At 47.7% G+C, this 15,131-nt stretch overlaps 3 protein-coding genes across 4 annotated transcripts; 2 read left to right on the top strand and 1 right to left on the bottom strand.

Annotated features, from left to right (window-relative positions):
- The first annotated feature begins 158 nt into the window (after positions 1-158).
- Csnk2b (casein kinase 2 beta) lies at positions 159-4,364 on the top strand. Of its 2 annotated transcripts, none has more exons than XM_020176601.2 (7): positions 159-314; positions 887-969; positions 1,660-1,762; positions 2,337-2,452; positions 2,896-2,971; positions 3,114-3,303; positions 4,133-4,364. In XM_020176601.2, exons 2-7 carry the CDS (start codon positions 898-900, stop codon positions 4,221-4,223), a joined length of 648 nt encoding a protein of 215 aa, XP_020032190.1. In that variant the 5' UTR covers positions 159-314; positions 887-897; the 3' UTR covers positions 4,224-4,364. The 2 variants fall into 2 exon arrangements, with proteins under 2 accessions (XP_020032190.1, XP_073938657.1); XM_074082556.1 differs by lacking the exon at positions 159-314 and adding an exon at positions 511-729.
- Positions 4,365-4,519: 155 nt separating this feature from the next.
- Ly6g5b (lymphocyte antigen 6 family member G5B) lies at positions 4,520-6,915 on the top strand. Its single transcript, XM_020176602.2, has 3 exons — positions 4,520-5,262; positions 5,390-5,521; positions 5,912-6,915. Exons 1-3 carry the CDS (start codon positions 5,205-5,207, stop codon positions 6,304-6,306), a joined length of 585 nt encoding a protein of 194 aa, XP_020032191.1. The 5' UTR covers positions 4,520-5,204; the 3' UTR covers positions 6,307-6,915.
- A 2,387-nt stretch (positions 6,916-9,302) lies between these two features.
- Positions 9,303-14,204, bottom strand: Ly6g5c (lymphocyte antigen 6 family member G5C). The gene is made up of 3 exons (XM_020176603.2): positions 13,929-14,204; positions 12,230-12,397; positions 9,303-9,562 (listed from the first exon to the last, which is right to left on the bottom strand). Exons 1-3 carry the CDS (start codon positions 14,047-14,049, stop codon positions 9,408-9,410), a joined length of 444 nt encoding a protein of 147 aa, XP_020032192.1. The 5' UTR covers positions 14,050-14,204; the 3' UTR covers positions 9,303-9,407.
- Positions 14,205-15,131: the final 927 nt, after the last annotated feature.

Genomic DNA, 15,131 nt, shown 5'->3' with positions numbered 1-15,131 from the left:
CCCGCCCCCAGGCGGCTTCCTCAAAGGCCTCGCGACACCAGGGTCGTGCGCGAGTCCTACTGGGATTGGTAGTTCGCTTTCCTTCATTTTACCAGCTTCTCTCACAACTGGGGACTCCATCTCCCGGCGTCCACCGAGGCACCCGACCCTTGGCGTTTGCGCGTTACCCTTTTCTCCACCCTCCCCACTTTCCACCCCCCAACCCTACTTCGCTTACCGCGGTTGGGTCCGCGGCCTGCACTGTAGCGGTCGCCGCCGTTCCTTGGAAGCAGCAACTCCCCTCCCCCACCCCAGTCCCGGTCCCCGTCCAGCCGGTGAGTCCGAGGTCGTCGCCGTGCCGAGTCTCCTGTCCCTGGGCGGGGCACATGGGGTCTGTGAGCCTTGATGTGGGGGCAAGGAAGGAAGTGACCCAGTTAGGCAGCGAAGGAGGGTGGGTGATCTGAGGGGCGGAGGCAGGATGGGGGAACTCCCGTGAGAGGGACTTGACGGCCCCCCAACCCTGTGAGAAAAGGAGGGGTCCGGCTCTTAATTGGGAAGGATAAACTTCGGGACCCTTGGGAAAGGCGCCGGGAACATGCGGACGCCCGCGGTGGCTGGGAGCCCAAGCCGAGGGCCCTGGCCTTGAGCGCCAGGAATGTGAGTGGGGCGGTGGGTGTTCAGTGTCTGTTCGCTTCTCACAAGTTGTGGAACCTCGAAGAATTCCTCACCTCACAGAAAAGGGGCCCAGGGGTAAGTGAGAAAATCTGGAAGAGGTGCTCCAGAGTCTGGGATCCTTTAAGATAGGGTGGCCCCTGATTCTTCCGTGGTTAGAGGTAACGTGTGGGAGGAGAGAGGATGCCAGAGGCAGGAGGAGAGCTCGGACTTTACTTACACCCTTATTTTTCAGTTGACGTGAAGATGAGTAGCTCAGAGGAGGTGTCCTGGATTTCCTGGTTCTGTGGACTCCGTGGCAATGAGTTCTTCTGTGAAGTGAGTTTTCTTTAACCTCCCTACTGGCCAGCTCCACGTGGTCAGACATCCCCACAGATGCTCTGCACTCACCTTTCCTGCCTCTCGTCCTTCCTGCCAAAGAAGAATCTTATCAGTAATCTCACATTATCTGTGGCAAAGTGGCAAGACCAAGTCCCTAGTCCCAACTCTGCCACCCTGCTGCATTATAACATAGGACTGGGCCAACTGTACTTTTTTTATTGGTAGTACATTATATCTGGTGGCTGTTAGGAGAATTGAAAAGCTTCACGTTATAGTACTTCGTAATGTATAAAAATTGTGTGTTAACGTAAGGGAGTCTAACTGCCTTCGGAAACCACGCCTCCATTGTCCTCAGAGAGCCAGCTGTCCCTAAAAAGAGAACAAAATGGGTTCTTAGAGATAAAAGGCAGTATTAGAGACAGTGATCTTGAATAGAACGTCTCTATGAGATGGTTATATTTGCTTATCTTCAGAAGAGAAAAGCCAAAGGTTTGTTTGTGTGTGTGTGTGTGTGTTTTATGGGAGAGAGTACTTAAACTAGGAAGAGTCTCAAGTACTTCTGTAAGTTGGGAGTGGGAACCAAGGGGAACAGATGCAGTTTTTGAGGACCAGTCATCAGAGCATCTTGGCTAGATCAAGGCCAGGGATTCTGATATAGGCTCCCTCTTGACTTCCCTGTCCTCATAGGTGGATGAAGACTACATCCAGGACAAATTTAATCTTACTGGACTCAATGAGCAGGTGCCTCACTATCGACAAGCTCTAGACATGATCTTGGACCTGGAACCTGGTGAGGCACCCTCCAGGGTTGGGATGTGTATGTTGGTGTATGTGTGCACTTTTCTTTTCTCTTCCAATTCGTACCCACTTTATCCTTGAATTTTTTAAATTTCCTTTTGGTTCTCCAACTCCCCAGACTCAAAATACCCTGCCTTATTTTGATCCGCTACCTAACTCTTGTCTAATCATGTCACCAGCAGTGCTTATTCCCATGCTCTCTGAATCTTTTATTCAGTTCTGTTTCCTCAAGGATTTCATTTACTGCCTCTTTCTCCTGTCTTGCATCTTCCAACCTAACATGCTACATTCTGCACTGACATCTTTGCAATTATGTGTTGAGGAGGGAGTTGGGAGCAAGAGAAGAAAAGCACGGGCTGAGGAGGTGTGGAGAGAAGGCAAAACTGCCTTAGATTGCTGGTGGGGACAGAGGTCCAGGTTTCTGGGTTAAATGCCCAGGTGATGAATGGGGTGAGGTTCAAAGGTGGGTGCTGGACAAACTGAATAGGCTACTGCCCCGGGGATAGGTGTATAATCTAGGAAAGCTAAAAAAACAAATAGTTGAATTTGGCTGGCCCACATTTCAGATGAAGAGTTGGAAGACAACCCCAACCAGAGCGACCTGATTGAGCAGGCAGCCGAGATGCTTTATGGATTGATCCACGCCCGCTATATCCTCACCAACCGTGGCATCGCCCAGATGGTGAGCCCTTTCTGCTCCCACTTGACTCCTCTGAGGCATTAAGGGAAACAGAGGTTTGCACAGCAAGAAGTCAAGTTTCATTTCTATCAAGGAGTCTAGCTGAAAAAGAGGAAGAATCCCAGAGCCTGGACCTGGGAATTGACTCCTCATTGGGTGCCTGCTGAGAGGGTTGTTTTCTGGGAGGGAGACAAAACCTTGGATAGGGAGTTGTTATAGAATGCCTGTTCTTTAGGGAACAAATAGCAAATGATACTGATGTTCTGCAGCCTGCCTAACTAGAAGAAAGGCAGTAAATGAGTCTAAGGACCTGTTGGGGCCGGAGAAGGGGCCTCTGGTCAGAGGTGTCAAATATCAAGGACCAAGTGATTTGGGTTGGGCTGAGGAAGAGGTTGTCCCTCCTCTTCATACTTAACCAACAGTCCCCTCCATTTTATACATCTCAGTTGGAAAAGTACCAGCAGGGAGACTTTGGCTACTGTCCCCGTGTGTACTGTGAGAACCAGCCAATGCTTCCCATTGGTGAGTGTTGAAGAAGGGAGAGGAGGGCACCACATGGCAGTACTTTGAGAAGTTGGGGCTCAGCAGGTCAGTGTCTGAGTCCTGTGGGGAGGTTGGGCAGAATTGGGGGGTACCTGGCCTGCAGAGTCTGGCTGTCTCCCAGGCCTTTCGGACATCCCAGGTGAGGCCATGGTGAAGCTCTACTGCCCCAAGTGCATGGATGTGTACACACCCAAGTCATCGAGGCACCATCACACGGATGGCGCCTACTTCGGCACCGGTTTCCCTCACATGCTCTTCATGGTGCATCCCGAGTACCGGCCCAAGCGACCTGCCAACCAGTTTGTGCCCAGGTGGGAAGCAGGGACAGAATCATCAAGGGTCAGAGGAAAAGCCCAAAGATCCCCTGGAGAGAAGAGAGAACAATCCTGCTTGTCCCAAAGGCAGGACTTCTTCCTGCTAAGTGATTGGGGAAGTTACTTGTTTGCTTATCTCTCACTTTCCTTATCTATGTATTAGAAATGCTGATATTGCCTGACTGTGCCTTTAAATATGTGAATTGTTTAGGATGTGTGGTACTTGTAGTGACCTTTAAACAGTAACTGTTATTTCCACCATCCTGGGTGCTCACCTTTTGCCATGAGATCCTCAGATTGTGGTCAAGCATGGTTTATTGTTTTTATTATGAGTTAGGGAAGAAAGGTTCTATTTTATATTGAAACAAGTAGTGTTTATATATGTCCTGGGATCTCAGTATATATTTATACACACACACACGTGTGTGCTTGTGCTCTTAAAACTGAGGATTGAACCCAGGGCCTCATGCATATTAAGGCACATGCTCTGCATCTGAATTATACTCCCAGGCCCCTTTTTTTTTTTTTTTTTTTTTTTGGTCCTGGTGAGACAAGGACTCTTGCCCAGGCTGTCCTTGAACAACTGAACTCAAGAAATCTTCCTGCTTCAGCCTCCCCAAGATGTGGGGCTTCAGCACCTAGCCTGGAATTTGAGTTTTGTTGGAGATAAATTTCCAAATACTCAGAGCAAAGAAGTTTGGGAACCACTACCCTTAAGCATTGAGCAGGCCCATGGAGGAGGTGGGGTGGGGAGGTGGGAATGCAGGCCATTGCAGGGTCAGGATGGGGCTCAACCTGCTGCTTCTCTGACCTCTACCCGGCCCAGGCTCTATGGTTTCAAGATCCATCCGATGGCTTACCAACTGCAGCTCCAAGCCGCCAGCAACTTCAAGAGCCCAGTCAAGACGATTCGCTGATTCCCCACTCCACCAGTTCCTCATCTTTGACACCTCCGTTCCTTTGCTGCAACCTTTTCAGGAACCTTCTATGGTTTTTAGTTTAAATTAAAGGAGTCATTATTGTGGTGGGAATATGAAATAAAGTGGAAGAAAAGGCCATGAGCTAGTCTGCTGGTACTTGTGGTTGGGGAAGGGAAGGTGGTGGTGTGCTGGACCCCAGGAGCCCTCATGGCCAAGCCCACCCTCCCCAGGTGGAAAACCAGCACAAATTGGTGTCCTGTGGACTTGGGTGATGTTTTTAGTATAGAGTAGAGCACAATTCCTAGGTTGGTTGTGGAGAAGTACAAGGTAAAAAGAAAAGATCAGGCTTCAGAGACTAGGGAAATAGCCTGTTCTCTTTAGGCATCATAGTTATCCGTTTATACCATAAAAGGTTTAGTCAGCAATACTGTGTATGTAGTCTTAAAATAAGTAGAACTGGAGAAGAGGGAGGAGGTCCAGGATTGCTGCTTAGTTGTGTCCATGTGCCCCTTGCTGGGGGAGCTGAGACATGCTCATATCAGAAGGATAGGGACACTTGTACCTGGTCAGCCTGTCCCAGCACAGCAGGAACTGACCTGTTGTGTGGGAGGACAGTAAAAGGTGCCAGAGACAAACATTAACCCATGAACCCTTGAGGGGAGGGAGTAGATGTTTGGGACCCACATAGCATATAAAACTGGGAAAAGATCCAGACATTACCTTGTCTAGGCCACTGATCCCACACTCAGGAACCAGACCTTGTGGGTGAGGACATGCCAATCCTCCTGCTAAGTTCATAACCTCCTCCCCCGGCCAGAATCATGCCCTAGGCAGGAATATAGCACCTCACCTACAGAAGCTTCTGTTCAGACTGCCTGTCAAAAACCACTCTGCAGCTAAGGATCAAGGAGTGTGATCCCAGGAAGGTGGGGTTTCAAAGCATCTCACAGGAACTACCCCTGTCCCCTGAATTCCATAATGAAAGCCTGTATGCTTGTAGGTGTGCTGGTCATGGTGGGCTTCGCAGTGGGAAAGGGTAAGTGAGGCCCAGGGGCAGGAAGGAAGGGGGTGGAACTGGGGCCCTGGATGCTCAGGCTCTCTGCAGAGCAGGGGACTTCAGATTGAACCACTGCCCCCATCATTCCTTTCTTCTGCATCCCCAGTTCCTCCTGTTTCTGAAGTCCGGACCTGTCACTTCTGCCTCTTAGAAGACCCTTCTGTGGGATGCATTTCGGGCTTGGAGAAATGCACTATAAGCAGTTCATCCCCATGCATGGTGATTACCATCTATTATGGTGAGTAAAGTCCCAGGGAGGGGGCTGGAGACATGGCTCAAACTGTAGAGCACCTGCCTAGCAATTACGAAGCCCTGAGTTCAAACTCTACTACCACCAAAAAAAAAAAAAAAGTCCCATGGAGGGGCTGCTGGAAGGACAGCTATTGCTTGGTCTCCACACATGAGTGCTTCTTGGAGCCTAGGGTATACAAGGAATAGGGAAGGATCTTGGAAGGAGGGATTGGGAATTCTAGAGGCTAGGTCAGTGAATTTTTCTGACCTCTTCTGAAGATGCTTAGGATGGAAGTCAGGTCTGAGTGAGGAGTCTGGAGAGTCAGTGGCAGACAAGCCAGGTTTGGGGTAATACGGGGAGTCTACCATCAGGTTATAGTTGTCCCCTCTCCTCCAGACGTTAAAGTTCGTTTCAACATCCGAGGCTGTGGACAGCACAACTCCTACCGCTGCCAAGAAAAACGCAACACCTACTTCTCAGAGTACTGGTATCAGGCCCAGTGCTGCCAATATGATTACTGTAACTCCTGGACCAGTGCCCAGCGTCACAGCTTTCTGACTGAGCCACCCGAGAGGCCTCTTCCCCTGTCCAATTCCCAGGCCCATTGGTTCTATCAGGCACTGAACCTCTCATTGCCCCTACCTAGCTTCCATGCTGGGAAGGAGACTGAAGGCCTAGACCCCCTGGTCACCCTGCCCCTGGATCTGGGCTTGTCCATTGCTAACCTGCGCCACATATATTTGTTCCTGAACAGTTCTGGACTTCTGGTTCTTCCCCGGGGTGAACCCTGATACCTTCCCCTTCCCAAATTCTGCTCTGTTCCAGCATCTCTCCCTGTGAATACCTCTATCCTGAACTATCCTATGAGAACACTCATATTCTCTGGTCCCTATGATTTTTTGGCCTCTCTCCTTTGTACTTCCAGCATCTGTATGGCTTTGGTTTAATTTCCTACCCTGAACCCTAGTGCTGCTCTGTCTTCCTCCTAGAAAAGAATCTCAAGTATGGTTTCTGTTCAAACTGATCTGAGGAAGGCTCAGAGGTTCCCATCATCAGAGTGTTCACCATCTCCCCCTCTCTCAATTTGGTTATCTGCCACTCAAATCTGGTATTGCATCCACTGTCTAAAGCCTGTCTGTAAGACTCAATGCCAGGCTGCACTTGTAACAGGAAGAATGAGGGGTAGACTTCAGTACAGATTTCCTGATGTGGCAACCTGGTCTCTTTGCCACACTATCTTCACCAGCCCCTCTTCTATTCTGTTCTGCTACCTCTGGCCTCTCATCACAGACCCATTTTACTTAACACGCACATCAGTAGGTGCCCGGTGAGAGTACAGGGAGGGTCTCCTCTGCTCCATGTCCCCTGTTCCCTCCATAATAAACTGGGACTGGGCTGAATCTTGTGTCACATTATTTTTTGGGTCAGGCTCAGATGTGGGTAGGTGTAGAGGTTAAAGAGTTACTAAGTGTGGGATTCAAACAGGATTCCAGAGTCCTGCCCACTCTACTTAGCCTTTGTGGCTTCCTCTCAGCCTTCCCCAAAGGGCCATGTCCTTTCTTACTTACTGCTCAGCTAAAGATCAAAGCTCGAAGAATGTAACTCCACCCTTAAACATACCCTGGAAGATCTAGAACACTGAATCTAGGTGGTAACAGGGTTTATCACCTGAAAGGAGTAAGTTCTTTAATTTGTTTTTTGACAGCCCTGGGGTTTGAACTCAGGGTCTAAGCCACTCTTTAAATCAGGAAGAAAAAGGAGTCCATACCTTCCAGTCACCTGATGCTGAAGGACCTGGGCTCCTGTGACTCCTTAGTTCTTTTCAAGGATCCTGGCACCTGGGACTCTCTGTGAGGTTGGGGGATTTATAGAGTATACTGTCTGCAATAGTTGAATTTTTATTTTAATATTTTGTTTTTGAAAAATTGCATAGAGTAAGCAATAAGGATAGTTGCAAGTCAACTTGTTCTATGTATTCAATAAGCAGCGGGCACATGCTGCTCAGTCAGGCCCTATGTTAAAGCTCCAGGACTTCTAGGTAAGAACAGCCAGGTGTCTTCCCAGGCTTACAGCCCATTGCTGAGGTTATGAACTCTTTTTTGAATTCAGGGCCTTCACCTTGAACCACTCCGCCAGCCCTTTTTATGATGGATATTTTCTAAATAGGGTCTTTTGAACTATTTGCCGAGGATGGTTTCGAACCGAGATCCTCCTGATCTCTGCCTCCTGAATAGCTAGGATTACAGGCACGAGCCGCCAGCACCCAGCTATGAAACCTTTATCTTAAAAGCAGTACAGCTTTGTGGCTGGGAAGTCCAATTCCAGTTCCTCTGTTGCTTGGGTTAGTCTCTTGCAGCCTCAGTTTGGTCACCAGGCAAGAAGGTATAGTGCCTCATATGATTGAGGGACTGCATGTAAATATGCATACACACAAAAGTCTATATGCTTTAGGGACAAATGCACACACAATTTGGAGCCTGTTTTTTAAGCCTTTTTGGCAAAGCATAAAGGAGCATGTACATATAAGGGATTTTTGTCACCTACACACCTGTATAACCAGCCCTCTGGTCAGCATGAAGAATTTCGCCAGCACCCAAGGCTGCCTTCCTGCCCCTTCCCAGACACTCCTAAATTGGAGGATGCTTGATGGAAATGGCATTACACTGCAGACTTACCTGTATTTCCTACAGATTGACATCTACTTCAACGGTTTGTGTTAGGACAAAGAAAGCAAGGTTTAGGTTATTAGGCAGTTGGAGGTACAAAGAGGGGAACAAACCCGTTTGCTGGGCCTGTCTTTCCTATGATCTCTGACTTCAGTACAAAAAAACTGGATGTGGATGTACATGTCTATAACCCCAGCACTTGGGAAGCTAGGCAGGAAGATCTTGAGTTTGAGGCCAGTCTGGGCTACATAATGAGACCCTGTCTCAAAAAAAATGGAATGGAAGTGTGGGGAGAGACAAACCTGCTCTAGCAGGTGAAACTAGAAGAAAGCCTTAAGCCGAGGAACCGACGGCCCAAAATTGCCATTTAATGTGTGTGCATGTGTGTATGTTGGGATTTTTGTTTTTTTGAAGCATACGTATTTTGATTTTTTAAGTATATGTAACCTAGACTGGCCTCAAAGTGTCAGTTCTCCTGTCTCAAATGCTGGGATTACAGGCATGGGCCACTATGCACCCAGCTTTAGACTTAAGACTTAACCAAGAATAAGAAAAGCAGGAGGGGGCTGGTAGAGTGACTCAAGTGGTAGAGTACCTGCCTAGCAAGCATGAAACCCTGAATTCAAACCCCCTATCACCACAAGGAAAAGGGAGGGAGGGAGGGAGATAAACTTGAAAATCAACTTCTTGTCAGGGATTTTGAAGAGAGACACTTAAGTCCACTTCCTACCAATACAGCCCTCTGGATCTACCCATCCCCACACAGTTCTGGTCTGACAGCTCTTCTGAGGATGCCCACTAACAGCCTTCACTATAGGAGAGCTTCCAGTTTCTCTTCACCTTTTAGCCTAAAGCTGAATCAGAGATACTGAAGTGGGGCAGGAACAGAGCTAGAAACCCCTTTCTTGGCCCCATTATGGGCCAGACATGTAGACCCAGCTCCTGCAGCCTCCACATCCACCAGAAGAAAGACAAACACTTTGCACATCAATTTATTTTTGGAAGAATACCTGGGACAAGAGAGGGAACCTGGGAGGGAGAGTGGGAGTAGGGGGCGATGGAGGCATCAGCCAAGAGGAAGAGTCCAGGCTAGGGTCCAGTGACTTGAAGGAGGCAGGGAGGGCTGGTATAAGAGACTGGAAGTTGTCTTTCTTGAACCAAGATAGACATCCAAAGGATGTTGGAAACTGGTTGAGTTTTATTCCAAGGGTCTCTATATAGTCTTTCTAGTGCACTCTGTTTTGAGGGTTATTGCAGAAATTCCGGAAGCAGCATTGAGAGAATATCCAGAAGCCAAACACGGGAGAAGGGCGGGTATATGAACAGTCACTCATCTGCTCCTTGCTGCGGCAGTCACTCACCATGATGTCAGAACCGCTGCCTGGGGAGGAGTCAGGCACCAGTGATGAGGAAGTCCCCACACAGAACTCCACATCCTTTCATCTGTTGCTCCACATAGACTTACTACCTCCATACCCTGCCCTTGGCCAAAAGAAAATCTTAGGAGTGAACAGAAGCAGGGAGTGCTCAGTAAGCCACCAACCATGGAACTCTGAAGTTTTCCATGGAAGGTTAAAGGAAAGGAGCCATTTGAAAATGTAACAGTTGAAGAGGGGCACTGAGTTGGAATTTTTGGAGTGAAGTGGGGAGAACCAGTATCATGAGCCCTTGTAAGGAAAAGCTTGGGAAATGTACTGAAGGCTAGATTGCAGATGGGAGGTGGTTCTCATTTATCTTATAGATAATACTCATATCCTTTTTAGAGGATAAGAAGATGTCTCCACTATTTTATATATTAGAAGAGAAAAAATTCTTTGGGCCCATGTCATAAGTCATATACAGGATGTTCACTGCTGTCCTGCTTGAGAGAGTAAAATATTAGAAACAACTAAATGCCCATCAATAGTAGGATAGATAAATCCAATCCGCACTGATAAGCCTGATGCCATGAGTACCATGTAGCAAGTCAATAGAACAAGAAAGCTGTTTACAAACTGATATGGTAACATTAAGTTCCCATAACTTTCAAGTTTAAAAAGCAAGTGCACAACAGTGTTTACTGTGGTATGCAACCAGCTGTGTGAAAAAGATCAAGTGAGACGAGAAAACAGCAAATTTAAGTAGGGTGAAATGTGCATAGAAGATTGCAGAAAGGTTAAAGTAAATAGAGGGGGGCTCGGTAGAACACTTGCCTAGCATGTGCCAGGCCCTTAATAAAAAAGGAAGAAGAGTGGTTATGTTGTTTATGCGTGCATGGGAGACAGAAGGACTGGCCAGGCATGAAAAGAAGTTTTCTTTGATACTTAAACCATGTCTATACATCAGCTTTAAAAAGTATAATGAGAAAACAAAAAAAGAAGAAAGAGAGAAAAGGGGGGGATAAAAACAACAAAAGGAGGGAAAAAAGGAAACCAAACATAAATTTTTTAAAAAGTAATGTATTGGGTATGGTGGTGTATGCCTGTATACCTGTAATCCCAACACTTGGGAGGATGAGGCAGAAGGATTGCAAGTTTGAAGTCAGCCTATTATACATAGTGAGTTCCAGGTCAGCAGGGCTACAAAATAAAACCCCAAGGATTGGGGGAGGAGGAGGTGTAGCTCAGTGGTAGAGCACTTGCCCAGCATGCCCTGGGTTCCATCCCCAGCACTGGACAAAAGAAAGAAGGGGGTTAGGGACTGCAGGCATTGCTCAAATGGTAGAGCACCTGCCTAGCAAGTGCAGAACCCTGGTTCAAACCTCAATACCACCAAAAAAATAATAACAACAACAAAGGCAGTTTCATGCAGTGGGTGTTAAGAGCATCTCTAGCCAAGTGGGGGAGCACGCCTGTAATCTCAGCACTTTGGAGGCTGAGGCAGGGTGATTGCCAAGTTTGAGGCCAGTCTGGACAACACAGCAAGTCCCCATAGGGGAGCAGGATTATAGAAAGTAATAGAGAGGGAGTTAATCTGATTAAAGCACGATATATACATGTCTGAAATACCAAGGTAAATCCTCTTGAACAATCAATATACACTTTAAAAAATGAAGGACAGAAAGGTAAAACAGTTCCTGTCCAGGGGTGAATGCCAGAGGGAGGGTAAACCGAGAAGGTATTTTGCATTTGTATATGAAAATAGAACAATGAGATGATCTAAGAAAGGGGAGGAGGGGAATAAGGGAGAATGATGAAGGGGATGAATCTAAGATATATTGTAAGCACGTATGTAAATGTCACAGTGTATTCCCCCTGTACTATTATTACATGAAAATGTAAAATAAAATAAATTTTAAAAACAGCATCATTTCTGGAGCCACCACCAATTCTGGTGAGACTCAGGCAAGATTTTGCATCTTTCTGCACTCATTTCTTCTGTAAAATAGGTGATAGTAATGCCTGACTTGGAGGATAAATCAGCTCTGATATGCTTAACAGTGCCTGGCACATAGCATGTGTTGTGTTTTTGTTAATAAAGGTAGGGGATTGGATAGAAGAACAGACATGAGGAGGAAGAAGGGAATTTAGTTAACCTTCAGCAAGTTGAAGATGAGGCAGAGGTGTCCAGTGGGCAACTGGACATAAGAGCAGTTCAGCATAATATTCAGACCCAGGAGGAAGCTGGCTGCTATTAAAAGCCAAAGAAGCAGATAAAGTACTCTGGGGAGAGTATGCAGCGGGAAGACAGATAAGGACCAAACCTTATTGAACAGGAACCATTAAAGGTCAGGGAGAACAAGGCAAGATTGAGTGAAGAGCAGTGAAGTGTCAGAAGAGTGACACTAAAAGCAACCATGCTGACCGCTCTGGGGCAGATAGCTTGATCTCTAGTGCCTCTGGAGATCCTTAAAGTTCCCTTCAAGGATGAGTGCCAAAAGGGAGTAGGAGCCAGTGAGCTGTGGGTTGAGGAGGGAAGTGGGGTGGAAGTGGAGACAGAGAGTTATTCTGAATGCAAACTATAGAGCAATGGCTTAGGGCTGTAGGAACAAGATGTGGGGTGCAGCTTAGGAGGCTGAAAGAAGCTGTTTGGGAGAGGAGTAGACAAGTGGAAGAAGGCAGCAGCTTACTGTTCTTTATGTGCAGAGTGATGCAGCTGCTGCCAGCTGGAGTGAGACAGATGTCAGATCCCAGAAGGCACCCCAACTCCTTGGTCTCCAAAACACATCGATAGCAGTGCAGGTATTTGGGGAATTGAGGTGGTTTTGGGGGGCCTGCATTGGCAGGTACATGCTTACCTAGAACACAGAAAAGCAATGACCCCAAGTCCCACCTTCCTAATTCTAATCCCAGTGTTCCCTCCCCACTTCAGAAAACTGTAAAATCACTGGGGTTTTTTTGTTGTTGTTTTGTTTTTCAGTAGTGGGGTTTTTAATTCAGGGCCCTGAGCACTCTAGGCAGGCACTCTTACCATTTACACTACTCTGCCACCCCTTTTTTATGGTGGGTTTTTCCAGATAGGGTCTCATGAACTGTTTGCCCAGGCTGGCTTTGAACCTCAATCCTCCTGACCTCTGCCTCCTGAGTAGCTGTGATCACAGGTGTGAGCCACTGGCACCTAGCAAAAATCACTAATTCTTTAAAGTCATTTGGTTTAATGGATCAGAAGTTTTAACCCTCATTAAAAATCTCCATTCTCTGCTCTTATACCTCTAGAGATGAAGAACTCATTAATTCATTCACTCAGCATGCATTTGAAGGGCTAACCTGTGCCCAGTATGCCTTTGCATGCCTCTAAATTCACAAGTGAGGCTGGGGCAGCCCATTCAAGTTAGTCCTTCCTCTGTGACTTGGTTCTGTAGTCCTCAGTCCCCCCAGTCCCAGACTCTCTTTAGAACATCTTTGTTGTTTTGAGATAGGGTTTCACTGTGTAGCCCCCCTGACATCTAACTCTCCATCCTCCTGCCTCTGCCTCCTGAATGCTGAAATTACAAGCATGATCCACCACTGGACAAACTTCTAAATATATAATGTTCAGAGGCTCAAGTGGTAGAGCACCCACCTAGCAAACATGAGGCCTTGAGTCCTGAGTTCAAACCACCGTACCACAAAAAAGTGTACACACACATGCACATATATAGGTACATATATACATATATATGTAATACTCAGAAGTGGAAACAAGTACATCACAGGACAAGAAAAATGTTTCATTTATGCAGTAGACTTGAAGCAGCCCATGCCACATGCTTTGTCTTGGTGGTCACTTCACTGGACAGACCCCCTATTAAACTTTGTCTACCAAAAATCCCCATCCTCTGGCTCCCTCCCAAACTCCATGCATGTACATCACCTTCTTCCTCTGATCCTTGGCCCCAATAGTATGTAATGAGTATCCAGCAGGTAGAGCACTAGTTGTGAGACAGAGGCAAATGCTAAATAGACACTGCTGCAAATGGTGCTTTGCAATCAAGTGGGAAGGCTATCAAGATGAATTAAGCTTTCTTCTACCCCATGGATTCTGGTTCTATCATCTGTCCTGTCCACCAACTCTATTCTATGCTGTGCTCAGCTTTAGAGAGGATCCCTTCACTATCTCCATTCAGGTCACAACTGTTGAGTGTGACATCCATGGGGCAATCACTAGAACTCTCCCAACATCAGTCCATTTGCAATCCCCAGAAATTTTCCCATCACATCCACCCATGTCATCATTCCTGCTGTCTGGGTTGACCCAAGCAGGGTGGGCAGAAGTATCCAGACACTTGGTGTCTGAGTTATTCCATCCAGCAGGCCAGGAGATATTTCCTATCTCTTGGAACCACTTACCAAACACCAGGTTGATCATGACCAGCACTAATAAGAGGGCTGCGTACAGGAACCGATGGGTGCTGTAGAGACCCAGGGGCCCCAGACTTTGGTTCTCTGCAGGGCCTGCCATGAAATGCATGATGGCCCTCCAGCCTCCAGCCTGGGGTTTATATTGATGGAATGGAGGCTGGCCAAGAATAGCTAGAAGTTCAGAGTGTCCTCACCCACAGCCACTCAGCCCTCACATCCTGGCTTGGGGCAGGCACCCAGGAACAGAGGAGTGAGACAGGAAACTTTCTTTTATATTCACTCAAAGAGATTTATCTTATCACTACATCAGGTGTTGGGGATATAAGTATACAAAGCCCCTGCCCTCACAGGCACAGTGAGAGAGACAAAACAACAAGCAATGGAGGGGGAGAGAGAAGGGCCCCCTGGAGCACCTGGGCAGTGGAAACCAGTGACGAGGGATTTCAGCAGCGAAATAACGCAATAGTTCTTGTGAAATATTGCCACGGTTTTCACATTGGAGAATAAAAGGGTTAAAAGGCCAGGAAATAGGATGCTATTCCTGAATTCAGTCACAAGATGGCGGCCTAGGTTTGCGGAAGAGAGGTAGGACTACCCAGGAGTATGAATGAACCTACCCACAGTACACTTGAAAGGTAGACTGGACAGGCTCGGTGTCGGAATATGGAGTGAAGGAAGGGGAGGGCGGGTTTACACAGGTGGTGATTGCTGGTATCATTTTCCAAGAAGGAAAAGATGGGGCATTCTTAGATATCCGAAAGCAAAGACACGTGGATTCTTCAGCCTGGTGCCTTCTTGGGGTTCGGAGCCCAGCGCCTTCTCCGGGTTCGGAGCCCAGCGCCTTCTCCCACACTATGCCTTTTTTTCTCCTGCTCCGCCCAAGTTCAGCTTCAGGTCAATGGGCGTGATCTCCGGTGCCCACAGGTTCTGCGCTGCGCGTTCGCTCTCCATGCCTGACTGCTCCTTAGCTCCGGAGAGGATGCGGGGGAGGCCTGGCCCGAGCAGCACCTTTTTTTGCCTGGCGTCGGGCAGGCGGGGGCCAGCGAACGTACAGCGCGTGGTGCAACTTCCCCAGGAGGTGGCGCTGTAGCACCACCATCCCTTCTGGCTGATTCTGGAGACCACAGTTCCAAAACGCCCCGCCCACTTCCTTTGAGCGGATCTCCGACCTGGCCTGCTGCGTCCCCATCT

The sequence above is a fragment of the Castor canadensis genome, chromosome 8, assembly GCF_047511655.1.
Source record: "Castor canadensis chromosome 8, mCasCan1.hap1v2, whole genome shotgun sequence".
Lineage (NCBI taxonomy): Eukaryota > Metazoa > Chordata > Mammalia > Rodentia > Castoridae > Castor > Castor canadensis.
This window is presented reverse-complemented; position numbering and strand designations above follow the sequence as displayed.

Coding starts and splice junctions, on each gene's coding strand:
- Ly6g5c (XM_020176603.2), bottom strand. CDS start 14,049: ATGCATTTCATGGCAGGCCCTGCAGAGAACCAAAGTCTGGGGCCCCTG. Junction 12,398..13,928: donor CATGATCAACCTGGTGTTTG/GTAAGTGGTTCC, acceptor TCTGTGTTCTAG/GTAAGCATGTACCTGCCAAT. Junction 9,563..12,229: donor CACTCTGCACATAAAGAACA/GTAAGCTGCTGC, acceptor ACTCCTCCCCAG/GCAGCGGTTCTGACATCATG.
- Ly6g5b (XM_020176602.2), top strand. CDS start 5,205: ATGAAAGCCTGTATGCTTGTAGGTGTGCTGGTCATGGTGGGCTTCGCA. Junction 5,263..5,389: donor GGGCTTCGCAGTGGGAAAGG/GTAAGTGAGGCC, acceptor CTGCATCCCCAG/TTCCTCCTGTTTCTGAAGTC. Junction 5,522..5,911: donor GGTGATTACCATCTATTATG/GTGAGTAAAGTC, acceptor CCTCTCCTCCAG/ACGTTAAAGTTCGTTTCAAC.
- Csnk2b (XM_020176601.2), top strand. CDS start 898: ATGAGTAGCTCAGAGGAGGTGTCCTGGATTTCCTGGTTCTGTGGACTC. Junction 2,453..2,895: donor ACCGTGGCATCGCCCAGATG/GTGAGCCCTTTC, acceptor TATACATCTCAG/TTGGAAAAGTACCAGCAGGG. Junction 3,304..4,132: donor GCCAACCAGTTTGTGCCCAG/GTGGGAAGCAGG, acceptor TACCCGGCCCAG/GCTCTATGGTTTCAAGATCC.